The sequence below is a fragment of the Corvus brachyrhynchos genome, unplaced genomic scaffold (genome assembly GCF_000691975.1).
Source record: "Corvus brachyrhynchos isolate BGI_N302 unplaced genomic scaffold, ASM69197v1 scaffold56, whole genome shotgun sequence".
Taxonomy (NCBI): Eukaryota; Metazoa; Chordata; class Aves; order Passeriformes; family Corvidae; genus Corvus; species Corvus brachyrhynchos.
Window position 1 is genome coordinate 6,571,816 of NW_008238664.1, and position 21,778 is coordinate 6,593,593.

Consider the following 21,778-nt stretch of genomic DNA (forward strand, 5'->3'; position numbering starts at 1 on the left):
GGGGCGGGGTGGCCACAGCCCGGCTCCCAGCGGGGCAGGGGAAGGCAGCCTTGGGAATCCCGGGATTTCTCTGGAAGGCAGCCGAAAAAGCAGAAGTCCCCAGTGATGATGAATTCCTTCCAGCCTCTCTCTCCGTCCAAATGCCAGGAACTAACAGCTCACAAACCCAGGTGAAAGAGAGTAGCCACATGCACCCCACTCCTGTTGCCAGGGCTTTTGTTTTTCTTAAGCACCCAGTAATTTGTCCCCCTGGCAACATGTATGGGGAAAATGCCTTTAAGAGAAAAAGAAAACAGGAGAACTAAAACCCCAACAAATAGAGAGTAAGTTCATTCCTGCACCAGATGTCAGAGAAAGCCTCAGCATGAGGCTTTACCTTTGGTTTACGCCAATAGAAGGCTGCACAGCTGCTGCAAGGGACCGTGCTGCCCTTCTCTCTCAGCATTACTTCCTCCCACCAAAGCACATTTTGGTTTTGTTTACTTGGATGGATTCCTTTCCAGTTAAATCACTTCACTTTCAGTCTTTCACAGAAGACACTTTTTTTGTTTTGTTTTTTAAGCTCAACAATCCAGTAAAAAATCTGCATTTTAGTCAGACTATTCCTGCAAAATTGATGAGCTCAGAATCTGAGTCCCAAAATCCCATATCTTGTTACACTCTTTATGCTGATCTTTCTAGTTTCATTTTCTCTTGCACTGCCTCACACTTCGGAGTTGAACTTGAGCTGAATTTGGGGACAGTAACCATCTCTGTGATGGCTAGAAAGGTTAGGAAGTAGGAAACAGAGCTTTTACTGAAATATTTCACAGTCAGAAAATGTTTGCAGTTCAGCACTCATGCAACCCTCCAAGAAATTTTGTAGAAATATTCAGACCTAGGAAGGTTAAATAAGTTCATCCAGAGACAGCCCCTGTGTAACCTACCTGCTGCCTTCTGCAGTCGTCTTTCTGGGATCACTGTCCTCACACTGTCCTTCCATCCATTCTCTTCTGTAGCCAGAAGCATTGGATGTCTCCATGCCTTTACAGCAGCAGCAGAAAATGTTTGTTGAAATGAGTGGGCAGCACCAGGGACTGTCCTTGCTGCTGGGAGTGCAGAAAGCTACTGATCAGTTTCCTAACAAAGGCACTTTGCTGTTTTGAATAACAGAAGCAAACCCTGCCTCTTTACAGGAAAAGGCACAGTTTACAGGATGTCTAGAGTCATATCTCTCTCCAGCCAATAAAAAGTCAGGGAAGGTTTCCCTTCTCTCTGCAATATCAGGCCTTTCAGTCCAGTCCCATCTGTTTACCGGTCTCTGGCTCCCAGAGCTGCACACCTCTGCACTGCAGTGGCCATGGCCAGCCAGTCAGTCTTCGTTGTTGCTATAGATTTTGGCACATCCTACAGTGGGTACTGTTATTCTCTTGCTTCAGGTACAGACCAAATCCGCCAGGTTTACTGGGGAACAGAGCATGGGCTCAGGACCCCAAAGACGCCCACATGCATCTTGTTCAACCAGAAGCAGGAGTTCAAGTATTTTGGCTATGATGCTGTGATGAAGTACAAGAACCTGCCCTCCAGCCAAGCTGACAGCTGGTACTTCTTCCAGAATTTCAAGATGCAGCTGTACAACACGGTAGGTGGAAGAGTTACTGCTGATGGGGGTCAGGGCTATTCATTTATTTGAGGGGTGGGGGCTAGAGAATCCATGAAGAAGGCTGAGTAAGTCTGGTTAATGGGGATGAATGAACTCAAGTCAGAGAGTATTTTGATGAACCAAAGAAGAAATTATTTATTTTTGTAATTGCTGATAGCTTCATGGGTCCTTTATGATGTTTCTTGTTTGTCTGAAGACAATAAAACCTGACTGCCTACCTGGGTGAAGGCAAAGACATGTTCCTAAAAAACAGCTGCCCTGTTCCCGAGCTTGGCAGAGAAACTGGTCTCCCTCTGGGACTCTCTGCTTCAGTCCTCAACAGGGAACAAGGATCAAGTGAAATTTCCTGTAATTCAAAGGAGATGGGCAGCCCTGAGATCTCCTAAGAGCTCATCCCATGTTATACAGCTCCCCCAGCTTATCTCTCCCTCCCTTGAAGTGTTATTCTGAAGCTAATGTAAGGGTGTCCAGCTGTCCTTAAAGTCTGCAGTGGCTTTATCATTTCTCTCTGAAGGCTCTGTGCTAGTTTGGAATAGTTTGCAGCTTTATCTGGGTTTGCTTGTTCAGCCAAACACCAGGCTACCTTAGGACCTTCCTCTCTGTGCTCTGGGGTCCTACAGGGCTTCACATAGACTAAACCAGAGCACAGAGCCAGTCCCAGGAAAAGCCTCATGTCCTCTCTTTGGCATCCCCCAGGGTTAAGTCATGAATGCTGAACTGGGTGCTGTGGTGGGTGGGACGCCTCTTTGAAGATTTTCCTCCCCAGGGAAGTTGGGAATGATGTGGTCTGTCACAATGTCACCTTTGGAGTGCTTGGTTCTCGTTCACTTTCAGTGGAGGGTGGAGAGAGGTTTTAATTCAGAACTATTTCTCTCCATCTGAGGAGCAAATGGTGAAGGAAATTTTCATTGCAGAATCACCCCCCACTGGCTCTTCAGGGATCTACAGGATCTACAGGGTCTTTACAAAATTTGGCCTAGGAGAAACAGCTGACTTATCAAGCACATTGACATTTTGCCTACTGAATCACAGGTGTGGTGGGTAAGCAGTTTGGTAGCTGACCTGTGCCACTTAGTTAGCCACAGTAGTGAAGCCAGTGCTGGGAGTTCACTCAGGTTTGGAGACAGGACCTCCTTCTGTGCCCTAGGTTGTGCAGTGCTCGGTGTGAAGGGGACAGGTGTCATACAGGCACTGCACCATGTGACTCTGGGCCTTTGTTTTGTAGAATGTCACAGCTGGCATGGAGCTGAAAGCCAGCAACGGAAAGTTGCTTCCTGCCCTGACAGTCTTTTCCAAAAGCCTGCGCTACCTGAAGGAACATGCCCTGAACACCATTCAAGAGGCCTCTTTCCAAACTGTCTATGACCAGGAGGAGATCACCTGGGTCCTTACTGTCCCAGCCATATGGAGCGCTGCCGCCAAGCAGTTCATGCGTCTGGCAGCAAAAGAGGTGAAAGCAGGGGTTACCCCATTTCCTCATATTACCTTTGGAAGTTTCTTTGCCCATTGAGGCAAAGGAACCCCTCAACATGTAAACCTGTATTTCAAATTTCAGTCCATCAGGCAGAGAAATCTTCCACATTGAGGGTGGTGAGGGAGTGGATGTCCCAAACTGGCAGTAACAACAGCTCTGCCCTCTCCTGCCACCGCCGTATAGAAATGAGGCCCACAGAGATCAGCGGTGCAAGAACCACCACCCCTGCATGAGCTGCTGGGGTGAGAAGAGTCTCCCTAGCAGGTGGTGTTCATGCAGCAGTAATGTCACCCCCTTTCCTTGAACTGATTCTTCTCTTTTTTGATGTTAGGCAGGAATTATCTCTGGCATGCTCTCTGAGAAGCTGATCATTGCCTTGGAGCCAGAAGCTGCATCACTGTGGTGCAAGCAGCTTCCACAGGAAGGGTTTATGGCAGACAGCAGTGACAAGAAGAAGTTTGAAGACTCCCCTGGGATCCAGTATATTGTTGTTGACTGTGGAGGTAAAATTTTCCCTGATTAACAGGTACCATCTTTGCTGGGCACAGTGCTTGGCAATTTCACAGTATGGCCAAAGGTCTGCAGTGCAGTCCCAGAGCTCAGATTCCACTGCTGTGCTTGTCCTGGGGTTCTTATTTTTATTTCTCACCTAATGAGATCTTGTGAGCAGGCAGAAAAATAGGAGAAAACAACAGGATTGTGTCTCACACTACAGTGCTCTTCAGGCCAGACAGTCACAACACAAGGTCCTGTCCTCTCACCGGATCAGCTGGCACCAGGTCCCAGCATCAACCATCAGCACGCGCCACGTGCTCTTGTGTAGCCTGAGCTCACAGCCTCCTCTCTAGGAGCAACTGTAGTTAGTGCCCAGTGAAGTGACCAAAGAGATGAGCTAGCAGGCACTGGGGAGTAAATCATTAAGAATATTTGATGAAGCACTACTCAGTAATTTCTCTAGATTCCTGAGGTTTTTTGGTGTGATGTGAATTTTCTGCCGAGAGCAGTCTGGTGGCTGTGAACAGATACCGAAAAAGCATCAAGAGGACTGCAAGTTCCTGAGAGTCTTCTCACCACTGGTCAGGAGTCCATGACCTATGTGAGGAGGCCAGTCTCCGTTTGTGATCAGACAGGAGATCAGCTTGTTCAGTGAGCAAGTCGGAGCATCCAGCTCTTATCAGAAATAACTGTAGGAGCCTTGTGAGACCAGGCTTTTAAACAAAAGAAAAAATAAATAAATTTAAGAAATCTAGAGAAGTACAGGCAATAGTAGAAGAGTGAGGATGAGGAAAGAAAGCAGCAGAAAAGCACATTTGTGAATTGGGAGTTCAGAAGGTAAGATTAAATTCAGTGGAAATTAATGTACTTTAAAGCAAACAGCGCAATTAATTTGAGTCTCTGTGTGTGTCTGTGTCTGCATGTGTAGGTGGCACTGTAGACATCACAGTACATGAGATCCAAGAAAACCATTACCTAAAGGAGTTACACAAGGCAACTGGAGGTGGATGGGGAGGCAACAGAGTGGATGAAAACTTCACCAGTTTCCTCAAGGAAATATTCAGTGATGGTGTATGGGATGAATATGTAAAGAAGCACCCTTCTGAATTACAAAATATGATGTACAACTTTGGCCTACAGAAATGCTCTGCTAGCAGGGAGGCAGTCTACATACGTTGCTACTGCAACCTGGTCAGAGTGGCAGAGTCCAAGAAGGACATCTCCCAGTTCTTTGAAAAAGTAGTAGGAGCTGTGTGGTGTGATGGGACGATCATGATTACATATGAGAAAATGAAGAGGTTGTTTGACTACTGTATCAACAATATCATTTGTGCTTTGAGGGAAATTCTTTGCAAGCCTGAGATGGACAAAGTCCAATACATTTTGCTTGTGGGAGGCTTTGCGTCCAGCATCATCCTGAGAGATGCAGTCAGTCAGGCCTTTAGCAGCAAGTATCATATCCTTTGTCCCACAGAGGCCCAGCTGGCCATTGCAAAAGGGGCTGTTTTATTTGGAGTTAATCCACACATTGTTACCTCAAGAATCAGCCGTAGGACATACGGCGTAAAAGTGAGTGAGAAATTTGATGATGCTATCCATGACATCCGTAAACGGAAGGTCTCAGAAATTGATGGCTATACTTATTGCACAGACCTCTTCAAGAAATTGGTGGGAGTTGGGCAGCCGTTGAATATAAATGAAGTTGCTTACTATAATTTCTGTCCAATAGAACCAGATCAAACAAGTGTAGTCTTTGCTTTCTATTGTACAAAAAACCAGGATGCTCAGTATGTAGATGAGGATGGGATGGAAAAGCTTGGCTCCTGTGTAGTGCCATCTCCAGACACACAGCTGGGGAGAGATCGCAAGCTGAAGATGGAGATTAAATTTGGGCTCACTGAATTTAAAGCCACATGTACTGATGTTACTTCCCAAGAAAGTCGGACAGTTGTAATAGATTTTTTATCTAATGAATGCTCGACATATTGAACAGATCTTAGACATCTTTTCCAGCCACTATGATTCTAACAATTCTATGACTTCTACAATAGAGGAGGCAATTGGACCAATAAGTCCATCACGCAGTGTTCTGTTTACACAGGAAAACTACTAGTCTGATTGTCTGGTTCCTTCCATTCCTTACCAACCATCCTTTCAGTCCAACACCTCACTTTCTGTTGTATCTGACAGCAGGTTTGTCTGCTGCTTCATCTTATGCCCTTTTAGCTTGCATCTCTGAACTCAATAGTCCATACCACCAATATAATCATCTGTGACCTGCCTGTGTTTGATGCAAAGCCTCTGGACTGCTGTCTAACTTCCACATAAAGCAGCCCATAGCTGTTTATTTTAGCCTGGTGTCTTTCAGACACATCTCTTTCTCTCACATTGGGTCTCTTTAGCTGGAGTCCAGGTTTAAATCTGGTGGGGGTGGCATTCATGGGAGTGGATTTCTCTTTTCTTCAGAATATCGCTTACATAAACTGTGTGTCATTAAAGCTCCAGTGTCCCAGATGAGGGTGCTGAGTGAACCAGTCTAGGGGCTTGTGTCCAAAACCTGTGCGAGTGTTGTTTCCATTAAAGGATTGGGTGGTTTGATCTCATTAATTGGGCAGATATGAATGCCAGATTGTAACATTACAGATATGAATAGTGCTTATGCTGCTGCCTGAGGCCTCTGTCCAGCTCTGGGTACTCTCTGCATCTCTGATTTGGGCTTGATATTTTCCAAAATCTAATTTCTTTGCCTCCTGCCTGCAGCACCTGTGCAAAGGTTCAGCATGGTGTAAGTTTCATGAGCATAAATTTGTACCAAGAAAAGGATGCAGTCCAGCAGTGTGCTGGGTCTGGCTGAGGTGGAGCTTACTTTCTTCATAGCGACCCTTATGCTGATGTGTGGTTTGTGTCCAAAATGGTGTTGTCAGCACACCAATGTTTGGGGGTGAGGGGTGGGCTGGCGTTTGTGGAATTGGTTTTTCCCCCCTCACTAAGGATGTAAAGTTTCTCTGCTGAACACCAGCCTCCACCAATGCAAATTCTTGGTTAGCTGGATTCACTGCAAGGAAACTCAGCACTGGCATCCTTATTAGTTGTAATGATCATGTTAGAGTTACTGCCAGCCATGTAGTGAATGTTGTTAATCATGAGAGCAGCATTCAGAGGACTAATCTGTATATCTGCTATGCCCTATGCTATCTAGAAGTGGAGCGATTTTGAAATTACTACCTTTGCTTTCACATTTAAAATGTTATGCATGCAATAAAAATATTCACAACAGACACCTGTGTCCATTTTTACCATGTCAGGTGGTACCCCTCTGTACACTTTGTAAGGGCCATTCTGGGGGCTAGGTCCTAAGAAGTTGAGTAGTCATGCTTTTTTCTTACCCTTTGCATTTGGTAATTTCACCAGTGCAAAGCCCAGCACAGCTCTACCCGAGCCCACTAATACCCTGGAATGGGAGAGAGAAGTATGGTGTGGGAAAGTGGCAGTGGGTAAAGCTGCCTGTGACTGTTCCAGGTCTTTCCCACCCATGTGCTATGTGGGCTTTGGGATTCAGACATTGACACTGACAGTTGTGACTGCAGCTCCTAGTTTCGCTTGTTTTGATGAGCTGATTATCTTGATAGCCTCACACACTGAGCATGAGCAGATGCAGGTGTTTGTCCTTTCTGTGAAAGCAGCACTGAGTGTCAGGGTCTTGGGCTAAGCATCCTGAAACCTGGCAATACGGGGGGGCTCTACCCTCAGCCTGACACCACCACAGGTGTTGGGAAGAGTCACAGCTGCTGAGCCCCTGGCAGCCATCCTGTGAAACAGATGTGTCTGCTGAGCTGGGAATTAACCCCGCTGAACAATAAAATAAGGTGGGTTGATTATGCTAAAAATCACAGATCCTCAAGTTTCAAGAAGAAAAGACAGTGAGGTTTGCAGTGCCTGTAACCAGAACATCGATGTGCTCTAGAGGTGGGAAGGCTGCTGGATCCTAAATGGCTGGGTGAGTAGAAGGTGCCACCCCTTTCTATGACTGGATCTTGCCAGCTGCCTTCTGCCTAAAGCATGTGATTTCTTGGAAACTGAGAGAAAGCAACCCCGACTTCTCAGTACTGATACCATTTCCCTGCAGAGCAATGGGAGGCACACCCTCTTCTCCCCTGGGGCTGGGGACAGGGAAAGGAGTGGCTTGGCCACAGCTCAAACACTTTGTTCCCTGCTCTGGATTTCCCAGCGTCATCTGCCTCCTCGGCCTGAGCCTGCCTGCCTGATGTCAGATGACGTTAAAGATTCACAAGAAGTTCACAGTAACTGTAAGTTAGCCTTGAAACTATGATATGATGTGCTGGAACAATGAAACCATGAAGAGACCCCAGGAAGAGAATGCTATAAATCCTTATGTCCTAGACGAGTAATAGTTCAAAGATATTCAAGCAGAAACTGCAACAGAGGTTTAACAAAATAAGGTTAAACTATAACTTAGCAACAGGTGGTAGGATGTAAAGACAACCTCAAGTTACCTTAGATTATTGTAATGTTAAAGAACACACCCCCAGGAGAATTTGTATGTGGAGATGATAGGATACTGAACTGGACTGAGATCAACACATGCACCTTAAAAATTTTGTTATCCAAGCATGAGTGACCCATCTCCTGTTCCTGTATGCTTCTTTTTTGGTTACCTTTTTGTAAAAATGACTGTGCTTGTTTTCCAAAAGGTTGGAAAAGGCCTGGCCTAGCACCCTAGTCTGCAGATTTGTAAAAAAATCATGTCTCGACTCAATGTGTTGATTGGCTTTTGCACACCAGGATTCTCTTCTTTAGGGATAACGTCCTGAGGAGCTTCACCCCCGTTTGAAAATATGTCTCTTCATGCAATAGAAATTACACTTGAGAGGATTCACTTCCTTTGGGATGATAACCAACACAAACCACGGGAGAGGAAAAAGAAATAAACCAAGCAAGCGTCCTCTTGCCCACACGTGGGGAGGTGTCAGCAACGACTTCATGATTAAACAGCTGATTTTTCATAGCTATTCCATTTCCAGGCAAAAATAAATAGGTTTCTGGAGCTTTTTTTTCAATTGCTAGAGATTGCTGAGGTGTAGCTTAGATGTGTATAGCCCTGTTAGAGATGTCAAAACGTTATGAAGGATTTTTGTGTTCATCTTACAAGGACTCAGCAAATCATGCAAGGGGAAAATAGATGATAATTTTCCAAAACAGTGGCAGTAACACCAGAAGATGGAAGATTAGAAAAGCATGTCACAGACAGAGTGTGGTGACATGCTTGAGGGGAGACGTCATTACTTTGGTCAGGGACTGCCCTGTGCTGCTGACTCCTGGCTTGGCCCCAGACAAAATAGACCCAATTGCACCCCAAAACTGGACCAACCAGGTAAGTTTAGGGTGCCTCCATGGAAAAATGTTTAAGAATAGGCAGTGAATACTGAAAAGGGAGAAACAAGTCCAGGGCAGGTACAGTATCCAGTGGGATGATGACCAGTGGAAGAGCCCATGCTGGAGCAGTTGAGTAGGACACAAGGAGAAGCAAGAGCAAAGGGATCCCCATGCACCTACCACAGCTCCTGGACCACCCACCGTCTCACCAAAGGGTCTGGCTGTAACCTGCAGCACGGGGTGAGGAAACGGGACAGGGGGAAGTGAGGCATCTGAGGGTTGGTTGGTTGGTTGGTTGGTTACTTGGCAATGAATTAATTGGATTGAAATTTCTCAACTCAAAACAGGTATTTTTTGGCCCAGGACAGGATGTCTGACTATGTATCAAGGGGTGGAACATGTTCATACTGCAATGTCCCAGAGGAGAGTGGGGGAGAGCAGAGGAGAATTCTCCTAGGGAATCATAGAATGTTTTGGATTGGAAGGGACCTTAAAGACCATCTCATTCCAACCCCTCTGCCATGGGCAGGGACACCTTCCACTAGACCAAGCAGCTCAAAGCCGCATCCAGCCTGGCCTTGAACTCTTCCAAGGATGGGGCACCCACAACCACTTTGCAGCTTTCTATCAGACTGCTCTTTGTTTGCTGTGTGGTAAAAAGGGAGAGGGAGGCAAGTGGGGACAAATTTCAGTGAAGTCATTTGAGGCCTCCCTCAATGGGAGCAGTAGCAGTGGGACACAACCCCACCAAGACCAGTCAGTCTCTGTGAGCTTGCAGCCAGCACTTTTCCTTCTGCCTTGGGGTGTCAGGCTGGTTTATCCTGACATGCTGCATATTTTCCCCTCACACCTATTCCTTCCCTCCTCTAAACCACTCCAAACAATATGAGGTTTTGTCTGCCCTCAGCATCCAACAGCAGTTTCTCAAGCCCCTTAGCCCTTATTTTGCATGTGTGCCCTGGGCTTAACCAGAACATTCCTGCCAGAGGTTAAGCCCAGGCATTGCATGGATAATCCATGAAAACTTTTTGCCTCCAGTTCCAAGTGACTGTAACAGGCCCAGAGTTGCTGTCTGCAGCTCCACGCTGGCCCTTCTCCAGCCCCTTATCTCTCTCCCAGGCAGGCAGGGCTCAGAGATAGAATAGGGCTCCCAGCTGCAAGCCAAGAGGTTTAGGAAAGTGAAATGCCTGGCTGTGCTGCACCATTCATCTCCAGTGCTAAAATGAAGTGGCTGTGCAGAGCACTATGGCCATGGATGCTGTGTCATGCTGCCATCACCATCCCTGCAATGCTGTCATTTTGGGGTGGCGAAGCTTCCCACCCTCATGGAGCCAAGGCTGGGAGCAGCTGTGGGGTGAGCCCCTGTTAAACCAGAGGGCTGTGGGGAAAGCAGTGACTGTGGCATGAAGGCAGGACTGGAGAGAGTTGCTGGAGCTAGAAACAGGATCTTTGACTGAAAGACCACAGAGTGCCAGGGAGAGGGGATGGCAGGGCACCACAGTGCCCTCAGCACAGCAGCACTCTTGGGAGAAAACCAGGAAAATTTGTTCTTGTGCAAGGATCACCTTCAGGAAAGAGGACCCAAGCACTGGCTTTGGCAGGGGTGAGAGGGGAAGAGAATTGATCTTTTTTTTCCCCACTGAAAACTGCCTTTTTTCCCTTCTCTCCTCAGACAGTGAGACCGTTGCTTTGGCACCTGACCTACGACTACGGGGCTAGTCCTCCCTCCTCATGTGGTTGGTTTCTTTCCTGATTAAAAGCGATTAGGTAACTCTAAAACCTGCAGAAATGTGACTGAGGAGAATGGAGACAAAGAGACCCTTCAAGATCTTTTAAATCCCCAGGGCAGTATTTAGAGAGCCCTGAGGAGAGAACTGGAGCAGAAAGACTCTGCCAGGACCTCCCTGTCCTTCTTCCTGCTGCACCCTCCGTTGCCAACATCTCCTGCACCATGTCGCTCTCTGAAGCAGAGGTGCAAAGTGCCCGCGGTGCCTGGGAGAAGATATATGTGGATGCTGAGGACAATGGGACAACTGTGCTGGTCAGGTAAGGAAAGAGCCCATCCAACTGCTGCCCCAGAGGGGTGAAGGAGGAAACAGCAAGAAGGATGGAGATACTGCCTAGGAGCATATCTTGATATTTTTCATGCAGCCCTTGCTGGGAAGAAGAGCAATCCACACAAGGAAGAATAAAAGGAAAGGGGTAAGGGGGTGGGAAAAGAAGAAGAGACAAGATCAATTTCTTCACCCATGTAAGGTAATGAAAAGAAAGTGTGGTATGAAAGAGAATGGGAACAAAACATGGGCCTTATTTCCCTCTTCCTCTTTATCTCTAAACTCTTTTTAAACTCAGTATTTCACTTCTGATTCTCCTTCAGCATCAGTTCATCTGTTCCATTGTATTATACCCTTTCTGTGGGCTTTCCTCTCTTAGTTTCCATCGCGTTTCCCTCTCTTCTGTTCACCTTTCACATATTCCACTCTCATCTGGGACTTACATCGCCTCCATAAGCATGGATCAGTTCAAACACTATTTCTGGTTATCAGACCTTTACCCACCACTCTGGCTTTCTTGTATATCACACCTTGTGCCTGGATTACCCTCACAAACTATTACATGCTGCTCTTTCCTTCTGCAGGCAACACAACCTGCACACAGTTAGGGTCAGGAATGCAGCCATAAAACGTTAGCAGCATCCAGTAGTTTGCCTCCCTGGAGTAATTTACTCTAAAAGGTTTTGCTTTAGTGTCCTACAACCCCAGACCCACCTATAGAGAAGAGTTCAGGGCTTCCCATGACAAGAGAGACATGGCCATACTGGAAAGAGTTCAACAAAGGGCAAGGAAGATGATGAAGATGATGAGGGGACTGGAGTATCTCTCCAATAAAGAAAGGCTGAAAAAGCTATGACTGTTCAGGCTGGAGAACAGAAAGCTCAGGGGAATCTTATCAATGTGTACATAAAAACCTGAAAGGAGACTGCAAAGAAGACAGAGCCATGCTCGTCTCAGTGGTGTCACGAGACAGGACCAGAGTCAATGGGCACAAACCAAAACACAGGAGGTTCCCTCTGAACTCCAGGAAACACTTTTTTTACTTCTGAGTACAACTGAGCACTGGCACAAGTTGCCCAAAGAAGTTGTTGAGTCTCCATACATGGAAATGATCAAAAGCCCTCTGGCCATGGTCCTGGGCAACTGGCTTGCCAGTGGTGTTGAACCAGGTGACATCCAGAGGTTCCTTCAAGTCCAATCATTTTGTGACTTTGTGAAATGCAATGTGGAATTTGCTATGGATATTTCAGGTGGATAACCAGTTTACCCAACGGAGCAAACTGCTTTCTTTAAGAGTTTGACCAAGATGACTGTAATTGATCAAAGGTAATTTCAAACACACCGGATTGTGTTCCTTTTGAATAAACGGAATGAGCAGTACCCCAAACTCAAACAACAATCCATCACAGGCAGTAAGAAAGCTTTGCAGTGGACTCTAGGAAGGGGTTAATTAACAAAACCAGTAGTAGGGTTTCTCCATGAAAACACCCACCAGTACCACAGTGCTCATATCCGCTGTCCAGAACATCTTTGGGAATATTAAGCTGTCACAGTCATGTGAACTGTCACAGTCACCCTATGTGAATGTGCTCCCACTGCTCTATGAAAGTAACAGAGTTAACACTGAGGAAATATTTACTTTAGAAGCAGTAGAATAAGTTCATTGTAGGTTTTAAGGTGGAATGAGCAAAGGAAATGCCCTGGGGAGAGGCAAGGGAGAGAGGACTGGCTGCTATGTGCACGGGGGCTGTGCACAGGTGCAAAAGGCAAAGGAAAAACAAGGAATGCCTAAGTGTCTGTTCTAATAAAGAGAAGGAGAAAAGGGGCATAAATGCATAAGGCAAGGCCCGGAAGGTGTAGCCATGTCTGCTTTGATACCTTGGTCCACAAGTCAGAACATCTCTCGTTCCTTAACAGGATGTTTACCGAGCACCCAGACACCAAATCCTACTTCACACATTTCAAAGGCATGGACTCTGCCGAAGAGATGACACAGTCAGATCAAGTCAGGGGCCATGGCAAGAAGGTTTTCAGTGCCATCAACAACATGGTGCAACACCTGGACAACTCTGAGGCTTTTCTTGGGATAGTGACCCCACTCGGCAAGAAACATGCCACCCAGCTGAAGATTGACCCCAAAAACTTCAGGGTGAGTGAGCAGCCCTCTTCCCAAAGGGTGTAATTGTGAGGAGGGCATGTTTTCCCCTTTGAAGGGTGCAACTGAGGAAAATAGGCCTTGTGTGTAGGAATACATGTATATGCCTGAGAGAATCGAGGTGGTGGAAGGTGAGATGGTTGATGGTGGAAGATGGCAGGAGTGAGAGATCTGGCATTGGTGGGGAAGACGGCTGTGCAGCAGATGTGCTGCAGGCAGGTCTGCTCAGGTGGGAGCTGCACAGCTGCCCATGAGCTGTAGTGGGTTTTCTCAGTGCAGTCAGATTCCCACACCTGCCATTTAATAACAAGATACAGAAAAGCAGTTTAACACTGGACTTCAGTCCCTGATGTATTTTTTATCTCGTAACAGGAACTGAGCTTTCCGAGGATAATTAAACCTGGTGTTACTGAACAACAATGGCAACAGCATTGTCATCATTAAACAAACACAAATAATAAATACAGGATCAAATTACTTGCCCAGATCCACCTAAGGTCACTAGCAGAGTGCATTTATAACTATTTCATCTGCCTTACACAGCAAAAAGAGGCACCTTCTGGCAAAGATTATTTCCAAATGAAGGTCATTTCAAAAGCAGTGGGCCAAATTTTCAAAAAGTGGGAAAATAAGTGATGATTTCTGGCTGAAAATAGTTTTTCAGGGTAAAGATGCACACAGAACAATAAATGCTGCACAGGAAAGGAGTTGGCATTTCAAAGTATACCACCTACCTAGTGACTGCAAGGACAAATGAACTCTGCTTCAGAGTGCCAGATAGCTAAGAAGCAGGAAAGATCAGGAAGAAACTTACCTCCCAAGCCATGTATTCCAAAGGTGTCCAACAAGGGGGCTCATTGTGGCCTCTAAACATTTGGGGCAGTCCTCTGCCAGGAGAAGGATTGCAGTGGATGGACAAAGCACATCAGGCCTATACAGCTATCCTTAAGTGATAGGTGCAGTCAACATTTACTAGATACAGGATAGTTAGAAATACCACCAGCAGTTTTTTTGTGAATGCTATAATGCACCTTATTTTCCATGCCCTGTTACAAGCTCTGCAGGCCATGTGCTGTGAATTGTTCTTGTACCCCTTTCTGCCTTCCAAGAATCCCAACTAAAGATATACAAGATATGTAAGTTCTTATGCCTCTAATGTGGAGAAAAGTCACACTGGTTGTTTCTTCCCTTCTCCTTGTTTAGATTATCTGTGACATTATCTTACAACTGATGGAGGAGAAATTTGGCGGAGACTGCAAAGCTTCCTTTGAGAAGGTGACCAATGAAATCTGCACCCACCTGAACAATATCTACAAAGAGGAGGGTTGGTGAGGCTGTGCATACTCCAGGCTCTTCAAACATCTTGCCAGCACTGATTTGCTGCTTTTGGGCCCCCAGCCACAGCTGGAAAAATTAAAATTTAAAAATAAAAAAGGCAAGAAAAAAGGCTTATACAATATAGCTATCAATGTCAATAATTTCCTTAGCAAACTGAGTTTCTACAGCTAAACAAAACCTGCAGATACATCAAAGTCAACCAAAAAATCCTGATGTGCTTTGCAGTTCCAGTGTTTCAGGTGGGTTCCTCTGGCCACCATCCTTGAAGACTACATTTTAAGATGATGACTTTAAGGTTTCTATTCCTAAAAGACTTGCTCCTTCCAACAGCACCAGCAGCTCTTTGGCTCACCTACCACCTCTCCATCCTCATGAATGATAGGAAGGAGACCATTTTGAAGCATCTCCAGAATCTTGGTAGAGGTCATTATTTAAGAGGCATGAGTATTGTTTTGTGTGACAAGGGGGAAGTGGTGTATGGGAATGACTAACACCTGGGAGAGGCATGAGCAAAGTCCCATCTTGCATGAGCCAGCAGAGTCACCCAACCTTGGTTTCTCAGAGCAGCTTTCAGCACAAGGAATGACAACACTGAGTGTGGTCATCACTGGACCCCTCTGGGCAGGGATGAACATCTCCAGGCTGTGGGTTTCACCGGGTTACTCCCAGGAAATTACTTGGGTTGCGTTCCCACATGAGGCAAGAGTAGAGCTCACTAGCTCCTGTGCACCCAAAATGCACCCAGCTGATGGAGGCTGCTGCCTCATCGCATGGGCAGCACAGGGGGCTCAGCCTGGCATGGGGCTCAGCCTGGCATGGGGACTCATCCTGTCCAGTCGCACAGCCTGAGCCTCCCTTCAGTGCTAACCAGGTACTGAACTATTTAATTGCTTTTCTTTGTATTCCTTAGACTTGGTGAAATAATCAGCTAATAACTGCAAATAACCACATGCTGGTTTGCTTCAGTGTAACGCAATAAACACAGAGAAAGCAGATGTGCCCTCTCATTTGCTTCACAGAAAAGGTCATGTGCAGCACTGGCAGCTGGTTACAGTGCACATACTGGTGATACTGGGGGGGGTTCCAAAACCAGCTCAAACTCCCACCCAGGCACCCATCACTCTTGTGGTAGTCAGGCTTCTCAGGTGGTGGGAAGGGAAGCTTTTCACTTAACCATGAAGCAACAGTTTTGTAAACAGGTAAAAATGCAGAGTTTTCCTTCATTCAACATGTAGTTTTCCTCACCCACTGAATTTGGCAAAGGATGCTAAATCCCAAAGTCCAGAAGAGGAACTCTAGCCAGAAGGGAGGATAAGGCAGGCTGCTTTATTTGCTTCGGTGTTCTGTTCAGCTCGGGGAGAAATGGAAGCATATTGCACAGCACTGGCAAGGACTGTAAAAAAAGAACAAGATGTGTAAAAAAATATTTATAGTCTCAAATCCCTCTGAGGGAATACAAGTAGTTAAAGCTCTGAAAAGAGGTGGTGGTAGTTCTTTACTCCCATTGCTCTGCTGCAAACCAGTTTGAGCTTAGGAAGATTTGAAGGCAGCAATTTGAAAAGTTACAGTGGTTCCATGCAAAGTCCCCCCCCACCTACTGATACAAGGGGCCTAGATTTTAGGGGTTAATTGCTGTGGGTACTGCTAGTACTGCAAAACTTTGCAGGTGCTTGCTAAACAATGTACTGCTTGCTAAACATTTACTATACCAGCCAGGTAAAGGGGAAGGATGTACAGGAGGATAAGGATAGGATGCCAGACCATCGATAAGAGGAAGAAACCATGACCAGAAATCCTACTTTCGGACCTTGGAACTGGCTCGAATCAGCTTTGGGGTTTGGACTGAGACCAGGACCTCAAAGAGCACGCGCAAGGAAGCAAGGTGAAGAGTTCAAATCTGAGGTAGACTGCTTACTTCATCCCGGAGATCCCAGGCTGCGACCACCAGGTGGCACTGCGCAGGCGTAGTAAGACGTTAAGCTAATTATAATAATAAGCAGAGACAGACCATGAATATGTATAGGTGCATTGTGTACCCTGATGTATATGTAATTTGTAACCAGATATATTTCAAGCTGAGCACCGCAGTTGGCACACATGGCGTTTTGGGGGTTACCCCCCATGCGGCCGGCGCTGCAATAAACATACCTACTTTACAACTGTCGAGTTGTAGAGTCTTTTCTGCGTATCACTACCACCTTCTAGAGATGGAGACAGACAGGCTCGAGACGGGCTGAAGGTGCCTGAGGGCCAGTGCCGTGAAAGTGCCTTCTTTGCAGCCCCTCTGAGCCAGCACCTGGAACTATTTCTAACCCTTGTGCACTTAACTGAGCATCACCATCAATACTTTACTACAGTCAGCACTTGTCAGATCATTTCAGCCTGGGAAAAAGGTTTTACAGCCATGGCAGCTCCTGCTGCTGTCATGCCCTTTGTGAACTTGCAGGCGTCCAGCCCTGCTTTGTTGCTAGTTAATCCTGCCTTCCCGATGGTGCATCTCCTAGGACTCTGCTTGCCTGCAGTGCACTGGCAGCACCACGGAACCTAGGTAAAGAATTTGGGACTACAGTTTCCCCAGCAAAAGGAAGTGAAAAGCCAAAGCCAGGAGAGGTAAGTCATGAGAGAATTTTCTAATTGCCCGCTGGCTCCATTATATGCCCACAGAGGGAAAAGCAGGGATAAAGAGGAGAGCCAGGGCTAGAAGCAAACATTCTCTTTCCTTGTATTTCCAGCTGCAGTCTGCTGCTTCCCAATTTTGCAAGCTGCAGGGAAAGACAGATTTCAGGTGTTGCTGAAAAGAACAAATAATTACATAAGCAGTAACAGTGTGAGAATTTATTAAGCAAGTGGAAAAAAGTGATCAAAGCAAAAAACCACAGAGCAAGAACCATCATGCAGGACTGGACGAAGAGTGCATTAACATTTTTTATAAGCCCCTGCATCAGAAGAAACTAATCTCTACTGTCTGTTGAGTAAAGGACAGCGATACTGAGGAAGGTGGCATGTGAAATATGGGATGGAGAACAGTAAACTGGAGGGGTTATCAGGTGCTGCAGGCCCCTACACAACACTGCACACTGCCATCACCTCTGGAGCGTGGCTCAGTCTGCATTTATACTTAGTTTAATGCTGACTACAACCTCCATCTGCTATGTCCCTGTTGGCTCACCTATTTTCCCCCATTGTCCCTGGGGATGGGTGGGGCAAGATAGCCTGGACAGAGAGGCTAGCAGATAGCTCCAGGGCAGGGCTATCATTGTAGTAATGGGATGGTTAACTCCCAGATTCAACAGCTGGTGGAAGGCAAGAGGACAGAGGAACAGCCTCCTGTGCCAGCTTCACGGGCAAGTCATGGTGGGTAACAGGATACAGCGGCACTAGGCCGAGCACCTCTGCCTGGATACGTCACCGTTTTACTACGTGGCTCCTCGTGCTGCAGTGGGGAAAGCAACACACAAGCTATGCAGCTTTGGGCCAGACTGCCCAGGGACGTGGCTGAGTCGCCATCCCTGGGGGTATTTAAAAGGCGTGAAGATGTGGCATTAGAGGACATGGTTTAGTGGTGGGCTGGGCAGTGCTGGGTTAAAGGGTGTTCTATGATCTTGAGGGCCTTTTTCAAGGTAACCAATTCTATGATTCCATCTTTAGGACAGGATCTCATTTCTGGTAATGTGCCATCCTCCAGCTGCTTACCACCTTAAGCTTTTACTGTTTCGCAGTCCCCTGACTAACCCAGAGTGATTATGAGATACGGGAATAATGCTTGCAGGTTCACTGCAGTTCAAACACATTAAATCAGTGAAGTAATTTACTTTTTCTGCTCATTTTGTACACATTCAGTTTGATAAAAACTGCTACGGAGCTACAACTGCATCAGCAAAATTTCCAAGATCCCAAAAGCTGATGCTGAGCTACAGCGTCCCTAGGTTCCCTCAAGAGCTCCATTTCATAATCTATTTGACAATGAAGACTAAGGTCAGTCCATATCACTCTTCAGCTGTCCAGCAGGAAATTTAACAGGTGGTGAATACCTCAGTTTTGCACTCCTGGAAATTAATCTCATTGGGTTCTGATGGGTGGAAGATCCATATTTAGGAATAGTCTCCCGCTAGATGCTCCAAATCTTTTGCAGCCTAGGTGTGTTTCATTAGTCACCTTAATTTTTTCTTCCGAACTGCACTTCAGTCCTGTATTTCCATGAGTAATTCAGATTATTTTATGAGGAAATCAGAGATACTACCTTCTTGCTTAACAGCAGTGTGGTACTTCCTCTACGTAAGGGAAGGCCCAAACCCAATCCCCTGTTGTAATTAAATTTATAAGCCATTTGTAAAAGGAATGGCATGTTATCCAGAATTTGCTAGTGTGGAGTCTAGGCACTGTTTTGTCACATTATGCAAATCTCACCCACCACCCCTTCCCTTCCCCTTTTTACAATACAAAATTTCTAGTTGCTGGCTGCAGGGGGAGACAGGTCCTCAGTATTTCTGGAATATTGTTATTCCAGAAAGGAATTCCAAAGGAATCACTGGTACTTGCACTATGCAAGATGTATCTAGAAATGACTGGTCACCTTTTGTCACACCACTAGAATTCCATTAACAACTATGTGACGATAGATGTTATTGAGCACTTACACTTGTGGCCGTACCAGATGGACAAACACCAGTAACCTCCATTCATGAAGCACCTGGGTCATCCAGGAATCAAAAAACAGTCCCAGGAAGGAAACTGATGCTCAGAATTCAAATGGATTAAAAAAAGAAAAAAGAAAGTGTTAAGTAGTTAGTCATGATCACTTTGGGAGCGTAAAATGATGTGAATTCAAAGTAGAACATGCAATGCTGGATTCAAGCCCTTGCAGAGGTGTAAATGACCTGTTCTAGCTTTCATTGCCAGCCAACACACTGCTAAATTATCTTCTGTGTTAGAATTATCACCCATGTGCTCTGAAAATGCTACAGAAACACCACTGTGGACAAATGCACAGAGTGAATGGTACTACACAACAATGTTAGCAGGCCTTCATAGGCACTTGCACTACAGAGGGACAGAGGCTGCAGAACCTGCTGGAAATGCCAAGAAATCATTACAAACACTGCTCTTAAGCATCACTGTTAGGTAACTCAGTGGTGTGATCTTAAGGAGGAAAATTTACCAATCTCTAAATTATTCTGTGTGGGAGTAGGGCATATCTGAGTAAATACCCCAGAGCACTTTCAATACAACAGAATGAACAGCAACCCCTTTACGTTTTGTCAGTGACACGGACTGGGATCAAGGGCACCGTCAGCAAGCTGGTGCAGTCAACACACTGGAGGAAAGGGATGCCATCCAGAGGGACTTCGACCACCTTGAGGGGTGGGTCCATGCAAAGCTCAAGAAATTCAACGAGGGCAAGTACAAGGCGCTGCACCTGGGTCAGGGCAATCCCAAGCATAAATCCAGGCTGAAGGATGAGCAAATGGAGAGCAGCCCTGCCGAAAAGGACTTGGCATGCAGGTGGACAAGAGGCTGGACATGACCCAGTGATGTGCACTCACAGCACAGAAAGCCAGGGCCTGGGCTGTATCCAAAGCTGCATGGACAGCAGGGTGAGGGAGGGGATTCTGCCCTTCTGCTCTGGTGGGACCCCACCTGCAGTGCTGCACCCAGCTCTGGGGTCCCCAGCACAGGAAGGACATGGACCTGGTGGAGTGAGTCTAGAGGAGGCCACCAAGATGATCACAGGGATGAAGCACTTCTCCTGTGAGGAAAGGCTGACAGAGTTCAGGTTGTTCAGCCTGAAGAAAAGGCTCTGGAGAGATCTTATTGCACGTTCCACTACCTAAAGGAAGCCTACAACTGGAGAGGGACTTTTTACAAGGGCATGTAATGACAGGACAAGGGAGAATGGCTTTAAACTGAAAGAGGGTAGATTTAGATGGAGTATTAGGAATCAATTCTTCTCAGTGAGGGTAGTGAGGGGTTGCCCACAGAAGCTGTGGATGTCCCATCCTTGGAACTGTTCAAAGCCAGGTTGGATGGGGCTCTGAGCAAGCTGGTCTAGTGAAAGGTGTCCCTGATCACATTAAGGGGGTTGGAACTGGATGATTTTTAAGGTCCCTTCCAACCCAAACTGTTCTATGATTCTGACTCCACATGTTCCTGCTTTTGAAGATTTTAGGATAATCAGGATTGTAAGCAGAATGTCTGCTTCTCCTAGAGCCCATCTGTGTGTTAAAAACTCTAATAACCAGATATTTTTTAAAAGACTGAATGGCTAGTTAGCCACCTTAAGAGACCAGTACATCCTTGTTAAGTTACTGGACAATATGGTTTCTTTTTTATTTTTTTTATTTCTTTTGTTCTTAATTTTTGTTTGTTGTTGCTGGTTTTTTTGTTTGTTTTAATACAATTAAAGATGTACCCCACAATAAAAAGCAGAAAGAGTCCTTATGGAAAAAAACAAATATATTGAACACATACCAATCAAATGGTACAGATATGGGACTGGCTTTGATTTCAAAATTTAAGTAGAAATAAAAAAGATGTAATGCAACAGCTGTTCAATTTCCAAGTCTAAATAGGCACTGTAAAAAGACATTTCCGCTTTCTCCAGCACACATTCCTGTCTAAATGCTCCCACTGTAATCAACTCCTAGGATCCCAAACAAAAATAAAGCCCAACACTGGGAACATAACCTTAGAGTAAAAGTTAATATCCACCCACCCTCTTACAAAAAAGCAAACAAAAAAAAAAATTCCCCCAAATACAACCTTTCAATGCTGCTGTTTTGACTGGAGCAGAATTGGAGAATTTATAAAGGTTCAAAAGCACCCAAGGCAAGTAGTACAATATAATTTGTTCACTAACTTGTATTGGAAAGGAGATTAAAAACATTGAGATCTGCATCTTGGTACATAAAACTGTTGTCCTGAATAAAGAGCAATCTTTCAGAAAAGTTTTACAACTTGGTGGAAGTCCAGGACCCAGCTTTAGGCATCATTAAATCATGGGGTTTAATTCTGACTTTGTTATAACCACTTTTATATACTGTACATCTACCCTAGTTGGATCAGTGTTGGAACTGCTCACTGGTGTCCCTTTGAACAACTGTAAACTAAACCAAAGTATGCAACTCCATAGGAAGCTAGAGATCAGGTGAATATACAGCCAGTTATATCTCCCCTGCTTCACGCTCCTCTGAGCTCCTCGGCTCTTCCCGTCGGGCCTTTGCGGCTTT

General features: G+C 45.8%; 4 protein-coding genes across 7 annotated transcripts in view; 2 read left to right on the plus strand and 2 right to left on the minus strand.

The window, feature by feature from the left end:
* Window positions 1–20,214, minus strand: part of LOC108447566 — a 26,182-nt gene extending 5,968 nt beyond the window's left edge. For 3 of the 4 annotated variants that reach the window (XM_017738012.1, XM_017738013.1, XM_017738011.1), the window contains exons 1-2: window positions 19,190–20,214; window positions 927–1,085 (exon numbers count right to left, since the gene is read on the minus strand). In XM_017738012.1, the coding sequence (XP_017593501.1) occupies window positions 927–1,085; window positions 19,190–19,251 (221 nt within the window). In that variant the 5' untranslated portion in view covers window positions 19,252–20,214. Of the gene's footprint in view, window positions 1–926; window positions 1,454–19,189 lie in introns of those variants that run through there. The other variant, XM_017738014.1, reaches the window with a different exon arrangement.
* On the plus strand, window positions 1,323–8,689 carry LOC103618127 (heat shock 70 kDa protein 12B-like). The gene is made up of 4 exons (XM_008636492.2): window positions 1,323–1,621; window positions 2,868–3,092; window positions 3,448–3,619; window positions 4,540–8,689. Exons 1-4 carry the CDS (start codon window positions 1,340–1,342, stop codon window positions 5,598–5,600), a joined length of 1,740 nt encoding a protein of 579 aa, XP_008634714.1. The 5' UTR covers window positions 1,323–1,339; the 3' UTR covers window positions 5,601–8,689.
* Window positions 10,868–16,711, plus strand: LOC103618129 (cytoglobin-1). The gene is made up of 3 exons (XM_008636493.2): window positions 10,868–11,051; window positions 12,977–13,208; window positions 14,418–16,711. The coding sequence occupies exons 1-3, from the start codon at window positions 10,957–10,959 to the stop codon at window positions 14,544–14,546; spliced, it is 456 nt and encodes a 151-aa protein (XP_008634715.1). The 5' UTR covers window positions 10,868–10,956; the 3' UTR covers window positions 14,547–16,711.
* A 1,178-nt stretch (window positions 20,215–21,392) lies between the features above and the next one.
* LOC103618130 (putative RNA-binding protein Luc7-like 2) overlaps window positions 21,393–21,778 on the minus strand; it is a 32,802-nt gene continuing 32,416 nt past the window's right edge. Inside the window, exon 11 of the mRNA XM_017737746.1 lies at window positions 21,393–21,778. This exon is cut by the window's right edge and continues 124 nt beyond it. Coding sequence (XP_017593235.1) covers window positions 21,713–21,778 — 66 coding nt within the window. The 3' untranslated portion in view covers window positions 21,393–21,712.

Excerpts from the sequence above, each read along its gene's own strand:
- LOC103618127 (XM_008636492.2), top strand. The coding sequence starts at position 1,340 with ATGGCCAGCCAGTCAGTCTTCGTTGTTGCTATAGATTTTGGCACATCC. Across the intron at positions 1,622-2,867 it reads AGATGCAGCTGTACAACACG|AATGTCACAGCTGGCATGGA; the intron begins GTAGGTGGAAGA and ends TTTGTTTTGTAG. Across the intron at positions 3,620-4,539 it reads TATTGTTGTTGACTGTGGAG|GTGGCACTGTAGACATCACA; the intron begins GTAAAATTTTCC and ends CTGCATGTGTAG.
- LOC103618129 (XM_008636493.2), top strand. The coding sequence starts at position 10,957 with ATGTCGCTCTCTGAAGCAGAGGTGCAAAGTGCCCGCGGTGCCTGGGAG. Across the intron at positions 11,052-12,976 it reads GGGACAACTGTGCTGGTCAG|GATGTTTACCGAGCACCCAG; the intron begins GTAAGGAAAGAG and ends GTTCCTTAACAG. Across the intron at positions 13,209-14,417 it reads TTGACCCCAAAAACTTCAGG|ATTATCTGTGACATTATCTT; the intron begins GTGAGTGAGCAG and ends CTCCTTGTTTAG.